General features: G+C 53.2%; 1 protein-coding gene across 3 annotated transcripts in view; it reads left to right on the top strand.

The window, feature by feature from the left end:
* Positions 1–2,008: 2,008 nt before the first annotated feature.
* The window catches only part of MFHAS1 (multifunctional ROCO family signaling regulator 1), a gene marked incomplete at its 5' end in the record, with an annotated part of 35,355 nt that continues 23,098 nt past the window's right edge, over positions 2,009–14,265 (top strand). For all 3 annotated transcript variants that reach the window (XM_082314939.1, XM_082314940.1, XM_082314941.1), the window contains one exon: positions 2,009–5,204. In XM_082314939.1, the coding sequence (XP_082171065.1) occupies positions 2,009–5,204 (3,196 nt within the window). The remainder of the gene's footprint in view (positions 5,205–14,265) is intronic.

Genomic DNA, 14,265 nt, shown 5'->3' on the forward strand with positions numbered 1-14,265 from the left:
ACTGACCCAATGCAGGGATGCTCTGAAAATAAACGAAGGAAAGCCTGGAAACTAGCTCTAGATGGGCACAATCTAGCAAGAGGCTGTGAAGTATCTCTGTTTCCCAGGGTCAGGATCTGACACCAGCCAAGCAGGAAGGATGGGAAGAGCTTTATCCCCAGGCTTAGTCCCTCTTAGCAGAGCCTCCCAGATCATGAGTACCCCTGCATACCTGCTCCCCCCGAGCCCGAGCGGTGGCCCTGGAGCCAAACCATGGGCCCAGACCCCAGGACTGCCTCTGCAGGCTTTGGGCAGCTCCTGAACCTTGCTTGGAGCTGCGTCTTACCTTCACACAGCCACGATTTCTCCCAGGCCTGTGGGCTTTCCTCCCCATCCCTTGCATGTTTTGTTTGGCTTTACCAGCCAACACTGCAATTTTTTCCCTACCCAGAGGAGGCCTCATGCTCAGAAAGGCATTTAGCAGAAACCTGGTGAAGGTTTGTTAGGACTCCGAGGGCCTGAAAAGATGATTTTGCCCCTGCTTGTCTGTTACTGATGGGAAAGACGGGAACTGAGCCTGAGCCTTTGCAATCTGTAGTTTTAGTAATCGGTAAATTTAGCAGCGTAGTGCTGTGACTATAGCCCCGCACCGGTCAGTTCTCGCCAAGCGGGAGCACGGTTAGATGCGCAGGGCCATCGAAAAGAGAGGGCGTCTTTCTTGTGAGGGCTGTCCACAACAAAGAAGAGAAGAAAGGCTGTGAAACGGGTTGCCCCCTGGCCCGCTTTTCATTTCAAATGCTTTTCTTTCTCTTCGTGGCCCTGAAGCACCCGCTTACAGCATGCTTTAATGGTGGCTGTTACAACATGAGAAGGTGGGAGCTCGTGACGCCGGAGTATTCAGCGCTGTACAAAGACGGTGACATTGTAAAACCTCCGAGCCGCTGGCCGCAGTGCATCGCTGCCGCTTGCAAGGGTAAGGCCGCGCAGCTGGGGAGCTCCGAGCGTCCCCGGCCTCCCGCAGTCGGCCTCGCAGCCCCGCTGTAAACCGGCGCTGTTCCCCCCCCCGCAGCAGTGGTGGAAATTTCTCGGCATATTTCTCGGAGCCCCGGCGCACAGCTCGGCGGAGGATCCTGGGGGAGGCAGCCTTTAGGACCTGGCCAGATGCGTGCAGCTCGGAAACAAAGCGCGGCAGGAAGGTGGCAGCGTTGCTCTGACGAACCGGCCGGTCACCGCCTTTCGCACCCTCCACCCGGGAAACGCGCTCATTGAATGGGAAGGAAGGTTAACCTCGGCTTCTTGCAGGGCCGGATGAAAAACCAGCCTGTGCCTGGTGCAGGAATGGCGCGGAGCTCAGCAATACGACAGCTTTTGCTGTTCCTCCCCGGGGCGAGCTGTGCTCTGCGAGCCCAGCGGCTCACAAACCTCGCAGCAAGCCCAGGGGCCGGGTGAGGCCCCGGGGCGGCGGCTGCTGTCACACACCGGGGTCCCGGGGATGCGCCGGCGCCGCTGCCCGCACCGCCGCCACCCGGCGCCAGCCGGGCTCCCCCTGCGCCGCTCCCTCGGGCCGTGCCGGCCGGTGCGAGGGGCGGGAGCCGCAGGCCGGGAGGCTCAGGCCGGAGGCAGGGACCCTTCCTCCCGGGGAGGAGCGGCCGGTGCCCGGCGGGGGTTTCCAGGCAGACCGGGGCGGGGTGTCCCGGCGCCGGCTGCCCCCGCCGCAGGGGCCGGCTCTCCCCGCCGCGGGGGCGGTGCGGCGCTGGCGGGGCAGGCTGCCCCCACGGGCGGCGCGGGGCGGGCCGTGCCCGCGTCCCGCCCCCGGCGGGGCGGTGGCAGCGGCGGCGGCGGCCGCTACGTGCGCGGGGCGGCGCGGCGCGGCGCGGCTGGCAGTGCCGGCGCGGAGCCGCGGGGAGCCCCGAGCCCGCCGCGGTGGCGGCGGCGGCGTCGCGCAGCGCGGCCGCGCCTATGGCGAGCAGCAGCGGCGGCGGCGGCGGCAGGTAGGGCGGGGCGGGGCGGGGGGCCCGCTCCCCCGGCCATGGCGCAGACGGAGCCCCCGAAGGCGGTGCGGCTGTGGCGCGACGCCGCCCTGCGCGCACGGAAGCTGCGGGGCGGCCCCGGCGAGCCCGAGCCCGACTCCGAGCCGGAGCCGGACGCGGGGCCGCCGGGGGGGCCGCCGCCGCCCGCCGCCGCCGCCGCGCCTCGCCGCCCGCCCCCGGCGGCGGCCCTGGGGGAGCTGGAGGCGCTGAACCTGAGCGGGCGGGGGCTGGAGGATCTGCCCGAAGAGGTGGGCGCCGCCCTGAGCGGGCTGCGGGTGCTCAGCCTGCGGCGCAACCGGCTGGGCCGCCTGCCCGCCGCCGCCCTGCGCCACCTGGGCCGCCTGGCCGAGCTCGACCTCAGCCACAACCGGCTGCGGGGCCTGGGGGACGGCGGGGCGCTGGCGGGGCTGCGGGGCCTGCGCAAGCTCAGCCTCAGCCACAACGAGCTGGGCGCCGAGGGCCCGGGCCTGCCGCCGCGCCTGGCCGAGCTGGGCCGCCTCGAGGAGCTCGACCTCAGCTTCAACCGCCTGCGCTGCCTGCCCGAGGGCCTGGGCCGCCTGCGGCACCTCCGCGCCCTCGACGTCGACCACAACCTGCTGCCCTCCTTCCCCGCCCCGCTGCTGGAGCTGGCCGCCCTGGAGGAGCTGGACTGCTCTGGCAACCGCCACCTCGGGGCCCTGCCCGAGGGCATCGCCGCCCTCCGCCGCCTGAAGATCCTCTGGCTGAGCGGCACCGGGCTGGCGGCCCTGCCCGAGGGCCTCTGCCAGCTGAGTGCCCTCGAGAGCCTCATGCTGGATGGCAACCGGCTGCGGGCCCTTCCCGCCGGCTTCGGCAGCCTGCAGCGGCTCAAGATGCTGAACCTCTCCTCCAATCTGCTGGGGGAGTTCCCCGCCGCCATCTTGGCGCTGCCCAGTCTGGAGGAGCTCTACCTGAGCCGCAACCAGCTCACCCTGCTGCCCCCTCGTCTCTGCCAGCTCCGCCAGCTCCGCACCCTCTGGCTCGACAACAACCGCATCCGCTACCTGCCTGACTCTATCGTGCTCCTCCACAGCCTGGAGGAGCTGGTCCTCCAAGGCAACCAGATTGCCATCCTGCCCGAGGGCTTTGGGCAGCTCTCCCGCGTCACCCTGTGGAAGATCAAAGACAACCCCCTCATCCAGCCCCCCTACGAGGTATGCATGAAAGGCATCCCCTACATCGCAGCCTACCAGCAGGAGCTGGCCCACTCCCAGCCTGCCCTCAAACCCCGCCTCAAGCTGGTCCTCATGGGCCTAAAGGATGCGGGGAAGACCTTGCTAAGACGATGCCTCATGGAGGAGGATGGGCAGAGGGAGGACGTGGGAAGTCTGGAGGCAGGGAACACCCAGCCCAGAGGGTGCCCTGGGCAGCAGCAGGACATTGGGAGAGTGCCAGCTGGGTGCTGCTCCTTCCCAGAGCCTCAGGATGCTTCCTCAGCACGGGTACCTGCCACGCAGCAGTTGGAACATCTCCCCGTTGAGCGGCAGGACGTCCCTTCTCACGTGCCCTCTCACCGAGTGAAAGGGGAAACGCCGTGCCCTGTACCATCGCCGCTGCCCGATGCCTCCCAAGTACCGTCAGGACTGGGACTGCCAGGAGGCAGCAAGGGCATTGAGGTGATGGACTGGACAGCGGATGCAGAGAGGGGCCTGACGTTCATTGTGTACGAGCTGGCGGGGGACCCAAGCTACGATGTGATCCAGTCTTTCTTCCTCTCTCCCGGAGCCCTGTACGTGCTGGTAGTGAATCTGAGTGCCTACGTCCCTCAGCACTTCTACACCTCTGTGGGCTATTTCTTGCACTGGCTTGGTTCCAAGGTGCCCCATGCTGTGGTGTGCATGGTGGGAACCCATGCTGACCTCTGTGCGGAGCGGGAGTTGGAAGAGAAGTGCCTGGACATCCATCACCAGATCGCTCAACAGGAAAAGAGGGATGCTGAGGGACTCCAGAGCTTGGTCCAGCAGGTGGATGAGGCTCTCGGACAGGACTTTGACCTGCGCTGCTCCAGCCCGCACGCTGCCTTTTATGGGGTCTCAGACAAGAACCTGCGGCGAAAGAAAGCCCAGTTTCAGTACCTTCTCAACCACCGCCCACAGATCCTCTCTCCAGTACTGCCTTTTAGCTGCCGAGACCGTTGCCAGGTGCGTCGCCTGCGGGACAAGCTCCTCTCGGTGGCTGAGCACCGGGATATCTTCCCGAACCTGCACCGGGTGTTGCCCAAATCCTGGCAAGTGCTGGAGGAGCTGCACTTCCAGCCACAAGCTCAGCAGCTGTGGCTTAGCTGGTGGGACTCTGCCCGGTTGGGCTTGCAGGCAGGCCTGACAGAGGATCGGCTCCAGAGCGCCCTGTCCTACCTGCATGAGAGTGGGAAACTGCTCTACTTCGAGGAGCACCTCACCTTGCGGGAGTACGTGTTCCACAACCTGCCGCGGCTCATTGACATCCTCAACGTCTTCTGCCAGCGGGATGCCACCGTGCTGCTCCAGAAGCTGCTCAGTGACACCCACATTGACGAACTGAGGGCCACTCAGCTCCATCATTATGTGGAGGGCTTCTTGCTGCACGGCCTCCTCCCTGCCCACGTTATCCGTCTCCTTCTTAAGCCCCACGTCCAGAGCCGGGAGGATCTGCAGCTCATCCTGGAGCTGCTGGAGAAGATGGGGCTCTGTTACTGTGTCAACAAACCCAAATGCAAGCCCCTAAATGGGGCGGCTGCTTGGTACAAGTTTCCCTGCTACGTGAAAAATGAGGTGCCCCACGCAGAGGCGTGGATCAACGGCGCCAATCTGAGCGGACAGTCCTTCGTGGTCGAGCAGCTGCAGATTGAATATAGCTTTCCATTCATTTTCCCACCCGGCTTGTTTGCACGCTACAGTGTCCAGATTAACAGCCACGTGGTTCAGCGGTCAGATGGCAAATACCAGATCTATGCCTACCGGGGAAAGGTGCCCGTGGTGGTGAGTTACCGGCCTGCCAGGGGAGCTCTGCAGCCAGATACTCTGTCTATCGCTAGTCATGCATCCCTACCAAATATCTGGACAGCTTGGCAAGCTATTACCCCTTTAGTGGAAGAACTGAATGTCCTGCTCCAGGAATGGCCGGGCCTGTACTACACTGTGCACGTCCTCTGTTCAAAGTGCCTTAAAAGAGGGTCACCCAACCCACACACTTTTCCAGGTAAGGCACAGCCCAGCTTGCCTTTCATCCCTTCTGGGGCTTTGCCCCTTCTAGAAGGGGGTTGTACCGTGTCAGTCTTAGCTCTATCTCTTTTTTTTCCTTTTTTCTTTTTTTTTTTTTTTTTTTTCCCCTTTCTCCTCCTCTAACTCCCTTCCCTGGTGACTTGAGTCATGAGAAAAAATATTAGGGTAGCTCCAAGGAGACAGGCTTAAAATAACCCTATTCTGAGATGAGGGGGGTGTTACATCCCCCTTTGTCCTGGCCTTTTCTCTCTGCTTTTTGGGTTTTGGCCCCGAGCATTGGCAGTGCCATTGTTGAAAAGGCCCTGACCTGTCCTGCTCCTTGTTTTGATTTCTTTACATGGCACTGACGGGTTTTTTTTCCTAATTACCTTTACCCTGCAGCTCCCTCTTCCTTGGGGCTATTTGTAAACACAGATAGAGACTCGTCTCCCCCTTCAACCCTCCACCCCCAAAACCTGGCCTGTGCTGCAGCCTCTCTGAATGCAGGAAAGCTCCTGCTGGTAGACAATGGGTGTGTTGGTCTCCATAGCCCCGTGTAAAAAGGGCTTTCTCCTATCCGAGCAGTGTCTCCAGCAGGAAGCATTCCTCCCTGAAGAGAGGGATACTCCATCTTCTTTGTTTAAGTGTCTCACCTAGAAGTGATTCCCAGACTGCGCCTTTTGGAGCTATTCTTATTTTTCTTCCTCTCTCCCCTTTCATCTAATGAAAAAAGCATAATCTCTCTCCTCTGGAATGTGACTAGTGGTGCTTTTTAAAGCTGTCGCCTCTAAAGTCGTGATTTTCAGTGGTGTTTTCCAGCAGCACCTGTTTTACTTTGTATGTACAGAGGTACTGCCTCCTAACCTGTGTCCTTCCTCCGCTGGGTTTGCTCTGGGGCTTGCGGGAGCCATGGGAAAGGTGCTTTGGTTTGTAAATCTGTGTGAAATCAAAACACAGTCTGGACTGTAAGCAGCGCTGTAGAAGTGTGTATTTTTTACACGTACACACACATGTACACCCATGTTGGAAGGATGTTGGAACATTCTTCATTTACAGGTAGCCTGAAATTGTGGGGACACTGGAGTATGATTTGAGTTAAAGCAAGCAGTGGTGCTGAATTCGTTTGTAGGCAAATGTGAATAATAAGGTGTGGTTTGGGGGGTTATTTTGGGGTTTGGGTTTTTGGTTCCCCCCCCCCCCCCACCTCTGGACCCTGAGAATAAGGAGATGCTGTTTGCTCCTCGGCCCGCATCCTGGCTCCGTCGATGGTATCTCCCTCTAACCGTGCTGGCTTATGTAAGAGCCATTGGACTGGGGGGGGTGAGCCCACACTGTGTGAGTTGCTGAGTGATATCTGCATGCTGGGTCTTGCTGCTGGCAATGTGATCTGCTTTCCAAAAAAAAAAACCCACAGAACCCCTAAGAAAAATATATAAAACCAACCAACCAACCAAAAAACCACACCAAAATTAGCCAAGACAGGAAACTGTCTGTGCAGGTGTGGTGGGTGGCTATTGAAGGTTTTTTCTTGTGAATAATTCAGGTCTGCAGTCACATATTTCCTTTTTTTTTTTTTTTTTTTGGGTGAATGTTTTGTGGCTGACCCTCTTTTTTTCCCGGTGAATGGATGATGCTTTAAAAGTGAAATGTGAAGAGAAGCCAGAATGTCTGCAGGCGATTGGCATCTTTGCTGACCAGTGACAGTCAGAGCAGGTCCAGAAGCATAAGGGGGGCATTGGAATTGAAGGACCTTTTCCTTTGGATTTGGCTGTGCCATATATGTTTCCTTAGAGGTAGGAAAGGACCGTTCTCACCTGTGAGCCAGGCGCAGGTAAGCAGTGCATCATTGGGCATGGGAGGAGCAGGGGCTCATGTGCCAGACCTCTGAACGCCACCTGGGTGATGCTGCCTGTGGAAAGGGGGTTGCAGTGTTTCCGAAGCTCTCTGGGGGAGAAGCTGGGCCTTGCTGCCAAGGGCACAGGGCTTAGCATCCCAAGTCACCCTGCCTTGGGGCAGGGGGTGACTGTCTTAACACAAATACTATGCGAGTCTAGCTTGGGAAAGAGCATGTTGAGAAGACAGATGTGCTTCAAAGGCAGGGCTGATCTGTGGAAGTGCTGAAGAGTGATTAAAGGCTGCAATTAATTGAGAGACCTGCTTGTCTTCTTGAATGATGCTTAAATCTAGCCCAGCTATGACCTGGATCATATGAAAAATGTGAACCATCATTTGGCTTGGGGAGGACAGTATGTCCTCATTTAATCTAAAATATTCTTTGCTGTGTATCTGCTCTGCAAATAAAAGACTGTTTAGGAGCCCCTGAATGGCAATCGTGAAGCTGAAGACTTTTTTTTTCTCCTGACTTTGTTGATCAGGAGGTGTGCGTGTTTAAAGTCATGCTGCCAAGCTTGCTCTTGTGCAAGTGGGTCATGGTTGGCATAATTTTTAACAGGGTGTAGGAAAGAGATGGGTCTAATGGTACAAAAATGTGTAGCGAGGGAGATGTCTGTTTCCTTCCAAACTCTTCCAGCAGAAATCCCTGGCAATTACAACGCTGCTAATTCTTAAATAGGGCTGTGGTCTTTTTAGGACTGCACTGAAGAACTGCTTTGCAGCCTGTTGACCTTAATAAGGGAAATATTTCTGTGGAGACACTTGCCAAATTTGTGCTCAAAAATGGAAGTGCAGTCTGGCTGTGTGTCTGGTTGCGCAATCTGTGTCGTCATTCATGAAACCGATGGTGCGTTCTTTGATTATCCAAAATTTTCATTGGAATCCCCTTCAAAGAGAGGACTTGATTGTCCATGAGTTGAGGGTTAATCCTTGGTTTTCCTGTCCTTCCCTTCCTCTTGGTCCTGTGCGCACATACTCTGTAACTTCCATTGATAATACACACAAATTCTCTAAGAACAAGCTAGTGTGCATAGAAATGGTTAATAAGAATTGAGATTCTGGATTCAGTCTTCTGAGGGTTTATTCCAAACAAACAATGAATAAAAGTGATATAAAAATGCCTTGATAGGGTCCTTTTAAGGAAGTTTTCATGTTTGAAACAGTTTTGTAGCTGGGCGAAATAGTAACTGAATTGGCATCTGAGCTGGAATCTGTGTGCTTTTAGGCTGCAGTCATCTGCTTGGCTGATAAGTGGTGTGTTGATTTTTTTTTTTTTTTTTTCCTTTTACATTTGTACTATATATAAATAAAAGTATCCCTGCCAGGCTAAGAAAGGCATATGCCTGCTTGGAGTGACCAAAAAGAATGGTTCACCACCCCAAGATGATGAGACCTCAATTGGGTTGTCACAGGCATTGTGAAATGATTTTTGTATGTGATGTTCTTTTAGCCCCTAGACTGAAGGGCTTTTAGGTCGTTCATGTCCCATAAGCTATTAAGTGACTTGGGATGGGGGGGGGGGAGTGGTTTGCTGTCTGTCTGATAGCAGATGCCTGTGTTTTGGACAAATGTGACTGGATTTTCCAAGCTTGCCTTTGCACCTGCTAACTGCTCTGCTGCTGTCTCCTCTTGCTCTGCACTAGACTGGGTCTGGGCCATCCCAGGCTCTTCCAGGCTGTGGTCTGCACAAGGTATCCTGATGTCCAATGTGTGATCCTTTTGGTATTTAGGGTGGGGGGGATTGCGTTTGACCAGTGTTTTTCCTTTATTCCTGCCTCTGAAATTGCCTGTGTGAACGCAGACATAAGAAAGCCAGGGACTGTGTCCATTGCAGAAAACGCCTAAAATGCTGTCACAAGCAAGACAAGGTGATCTGGGTTTTCACAGATTAAAAATGTGACAACAGACAGAAAGCCATGGGCAAAGGTACCATGTGTGAGCCCAGCAGTCCATCTCCAAAAGGACACTGCAAAGCTATTGGGGACTTTCGAGAGATGCTGGAGGACTGGCAAGAGGTCTCCTGTGGAGAGGAAGTGCACATCTCCTGGCTGCCCCCTTCCTAAGGTATCAGAACAGGGAGGCGATCACGAGCCTCTACTCTGCCCGTCTCCCACATCGAAGGTGAGCAGAAGCAGGGATTATATGCCAGTCACCTTCAGGGGTACAGATGGAGGTATCATAGTGTAGTTCCCCTGTGAGACTCCCTCTCATGGCCAGAGCAGGGCTAATTCTAGGCCACCTTATTCATGTGATTCGAAGTGAACCATGCTCACCATTCTTGTGTTGGAGTCGGAAGCAAGCATGAACCACCTTGATGGCTGGGATGGAGTCAGGAGATGGCGAGGTGGAAGATCCCATGATGTGTCATGCTGTCAAGTCCCATGCAAGGTGAGGAGGGAGCAGGTGGGACTCGTTTTGTCAGAAGGGCTCAGAAGCTGCTCCAAAATCTGAGCTGCCTCTCAGTGAAAGGCATCTAATTGTCAGGTATCTAATTGTTCATAATAATTAAATTGTAAGCACCTGGGGTTTTTTTGCACATGCAATTGCAGTAGAGCAACACCTGCTTGTTATAGAGCCTGATGCTAGCATTTGGTAGCCTTTTATTTTCCCCATTTGAGGGTGGAGTCTTTTTTGCCTGACTCAACATAGATGCTGCAGTTGTTTTGGGGCTGTTGTCACGCTCTCCTGAAGGTTGTGGCTTCAGCAAAGTACTGTGCTGTAATCAGAGACGGTGGGGCAAGACTTCAGCACAGCGTGAGCACTGGACGCAGATGACCCGGGTGGCAGGAGAAAGCTGAACAAGGCACTGTGATTCAGGAGGAGAAGAGAACAGATCAGTTGCTGAACTTGGGGAAGCTAGTGTGATTCTGTAGCTCTATCACAGATTATTTAGTTTACCAACAAGAGCTGATTTCTGTGCTGCTGAAGTGGCAGCCTTCAGTGGTGTGACTTGCTGTACATAATGGTGTAGAAACACAGTCTATTTACCACCAGAGATTTTTAGGGATTTCCTTCATGTTAAGCTGTGTGTTGCATGGTGAGCATTTGAGGTCCTCTTGCTTGGTAGCTGTGGTGAGGCATCCTCTAATTTAAACAACGTATTCAGGAAAGAGACAGCAAGAGTTTCATGATCTTGGAGGAGACAGAGAAATTGCCAGAGGAAGAGTGTGGTGTGCAGCATGGATGGCTGGCGTGGGACCATGCCTGGTGGGGTGTAGGTGTGGGAACCAGTCCTTGGGGAGAACTGGAGTAGCCAGCACAGAGCTGGGCTCATGCCTGATGATCTGGCTTGGGAGGACACAGGGACGGGAGGGACAAACTCAACTGTGGATGCCAGCAGAGAGGCTGAGGGTTTGAATTGCCTTCTTAAAGCTGTTCTGCTGCCTGCAGCGTCTGGTTACCTTGTATGTGTGCATTGCTTTGTGTGTGTTTGGGGGCTTTTTTTTTTTAAGGCTCCTAATATGGAACTTGCTAAAATTACTCGAAATTAGGATGGCAACATGCATATTTAGCACTGTTTGAAGGAATCGTCTTCCTTATGCAAAAAGTTCCTACGCATTTCTGCTAAAGGAAAGGTTTCCTGGTATGTCAGCTCTGGTACAAGAAAACTTCTGGTTTGTTCCTTAACAGCTTGTCTTGCCCTGACCCATTCCCCATGGGAGTCGTCTCTGGACTTTGAGCTGCCATCACTGAACCAGGGAAACACTAGATTTGGTTGAATGGATCTTTTTGGTTTGGTTAGTGAAGCAAAGTGGAGTACTTGGCCTTTAGTGCATTACTTTTTTTTTATTTTGGTTTGTGTTTTTTATTTTTACAGTCGATGAAATTTGTCTTTGCGGGACATGACTTAGATGTTCAGTACCAAATGACTTTTTGTTTCATTGCGTGAGAACTACTTAAAAGCTACTGACTGGTGGGGTGAGATAAAACATTGATGTAGGTTTTCCCCCTCTCCAGAGTCAGTTGATTACATGAGGACGGATTTGTGCTCTGCTTCAGTACGCTGTGGACACAGATGTCATGAAACATGCTTTGCTTCCTGCTGTGTGCACACACTTCTGGTGGTGTGGTGCCTCTTTCTAAAAACACTTAAGTGTGAAAAGTTTTCCCATTTGGTTTGAGATCCCGTTTGGTTGAGATGTATCATGTGCATGATCCCCATGCAGATATATTGCAAGGTCCTACTCCTTTTGCGTCTCAGGAGAGGATGGTGGGAAATCACCAACAGTGCTGAATCTTTGTTGCCTTTTGGTGACGTTGTGAACATGTTACTTGACATTGGGATAGAGCTCTGAAAAAAACAAGTATCAGTTTAAAAGCAAAATATGAGTGCATCTGGTAGGTAATTCTCCTGTATGCTGTGGTGTCTTGTTGCATTTGCAGTATTAACCAGGTAGCTGTGGTAGCCTAGCATGCTCTCCAAGTAGTGATTTGCTAATAATAGTGCAGGCTAGTTGTTTGGCTCTTGAAAGTAATTTGCCACGGGAGAAGGGAGAAAATGTATTTAATGAAAACTTCTGTGTCAGGTTTGAATTCTTGGAAGCCATCAGAGTGCAATTTTCCCCACCCCCCACCCCCCACCCCCTGCCCTGTCCTGAGTAGAGGAGGAATAACCTCTGGAGATGAGCAGAGAAAACTGTGGTCTTGGGGGGTGAATACAAGAGGATCAGTTCCTTCCTTTTATCTCCCTCTCCTTGCTTGTGGTACTTGTGCTTGCCATACAAATGTGGGCGATTGTGAGAGTAAGCAGGCTGGCTGGTGCTGGGTAAGGTCACCTCTTCTCAGGTGAGCTTGTGGGATGCCGATTTAAGGATGCGCTATTTAAGGGCGCGCCTTGTAGAGGTGAGGAGTGGGGAGGGAGTGCTTAAAAGCACCATGTCAATTGTAACAGTCAAACTCCTGCTGCTGCAAACCAAATGTGTCGGTGGTTTTGGCTAGCTAAAACATAGCTGGGTCTGAGAAAGCAATATAGCCTGCCTCCTTGGTCTGCTGTACAGTGATCTCCTTGCCTACAGCAGGAGAGCTGATGGGATTCAGTGTGAAGGATCTGTATCTCATACAGAGGGTGAAGAGGCCTTGGCACTTTCAGAAGCTGTTGAGTGGATGCAGTTTACGTCCTGTAATGGGAAGATCACCTGTGTGGATGTGGCCTTTGTTCCAGCTGAGCAGCTGGGAGAGATTTGTCCTCTAGCGGTTTCTTTGTTGGGAACCAGATGCAAGAACTGGGGTTGAGGGGGTTCAAGACCTGTGAAACAACTAGCTGGTTGTCTTTGGGAGAAGTTTCATTTGGGGTGTTCAACTGGACCATCTTTGAGGGATTATGGTTCTGCCCCAGCAGGCTGCTGGAGGCTGAAGTCGTATTGTACTTGTGGTATTTTCCTGGCTAAAGCTTGGTCCTGAATGCCCTGATCGGGTTGCCAACGTGGTCAGTGGCAGCGTGGTTTAGGACTGATGCACGCTTGTAGGCTCCGTGGTTAGGGGTGACTTGCCTGTGGCCAGTGGGCGGAGGTGGTGATTGGACTGAGCTGTGCCTGCTGGAGTGCTTGCGTGCTTGAGTTGGTTGTGGTTTAAATCGAAACCTTAATTTCAGGTTTGTTTGTTTGGTTTTTTTTTCCAGTGGTCATTTTCAGGAGCTCTGTGCTTCTCCCAGCGGTATACTGAGTACACTTAGTTACTAGTTGTAGCTGTGGCTAGGTTGGACTCCTGGGGACAGGTGTGAGACTGGCCTAGGACCAGACTTCACAAGGTAACATTAATTTTGAATTGACAGTTCAGCATGGCAAGCCCTGCGTGAACCAGACGACAGCTTTGAGGTGAGTTAGGCACTTCTGTGGGGAAGTCCATTAGACTTAGCGCTTTGTGAGGATCAGACTAAACTGAACTGTGGAGGCAAGTAACCTTCAGAGCAAAACAAAGCTGCATCTCAAATCCTGTTCAGATGTGCCCTGTTTTGCCACACGCTGACTCGGAGGTGATGCTTGAATACTCCAGGAAGGAGCTGTATTGTTGTTGATCTGGGATACGCTGAATTGTGCTGGTGAGATGACAGGAGGCTTCTGCTGGGCTTTTGTTAGCAGGGTTTCACAAGCTTGGCTAAGTGCATCTCTGTAAGGCCCTTTATGAAAGCGATACCAGGATATCTTCCCCTTTACCCAGTTTTAGGGTGATGCTTGCCAAGTGTGCAGTTTAGATAAGCATTTTTATTTGTGTTATATGAGAGGGAACCCAGACCTCCCAGACCATTCTGGTAGAGGTCCCTCCTCCTTCACCTGGTACCCATCACTTTCTGTAGAGTTCTCGGGCTTTCCCTGTTACAGCACAACAGGAAGGAAACAAGCAAAGATACAACAATGGCAGGACAGGGATTTGTGGGCCTCATGCTGTGCCTGATGATAAATTAATACTGTAGGTTTTTGTCCTAACAGAATGCAAGATCATGGCACACGTCTCTCAAGACTTGTCTCTTGAATGATCTATACATAGTAACTCTAGTTTCTGTGTGTTAAATTCCTCTTGGAGCATGTTCTTTGCATTTTTAGCAGGTGTTTTCCTCTCCAGCAATAGAGTGAGCAGTGGCCTGTGATAAGGGACAGATCCTGCCCTGTAGCAGGGTAAGGCTGTTGATGAGCTTCCTAAAAAATGAAGTGGCTATGGTTTCCATAACACCAAAATCTGCAGGGCTTGGCTTGAGACAGAGGTGCTTGACCTAATTTGCTTCCCATGTATCTAGGTGCTGTTTCTGCCACATGAAACCACACAGTAGAAAAATATTAAAAGTGAACACAGTGATTGGGACGTGCTTGACTTTGAGACATGTGCAACACATTTGGTGCCTTTGTATCGATGCAAGGCTGGCAGCAGAGGACTGCTAGAGAGGCAGGTTTGTCCCATACCTACCCCAAAACAAGTGTCCTCGCATCTAGTAAGGCTCATTGCTACATGGTCAACAAGTGGAGGGAGAGCTTCAGGCAGCAAAAGAAACATGTATCTCTGTCATGTGGCCTCTGAAACGTGGTGGGCACAGCAGAACTGGAAAATTGTCCTGCAGCACGGACCATGAGTGCTGCAAGGTACAGCAGCACCCTGCTGCATCTCTAGCTGTTGTTGTGGAGCTCTGTTGCTGACGATTTAATACCTTTCTCCACTCATTGTGGCCTCTTTTAGAT

Source organism: Platalea leucorodia (genome assembly GCF_965183815.1).
Source record: "Platalea leucorodia genome assembly, chromosome: 6".
Lineage (NCBI taxonomy): Eukaryota > Metazoa > Chordata > Aves > Pelecaniformes > Threskiornithidae > Platalea > Platalea leucorodia.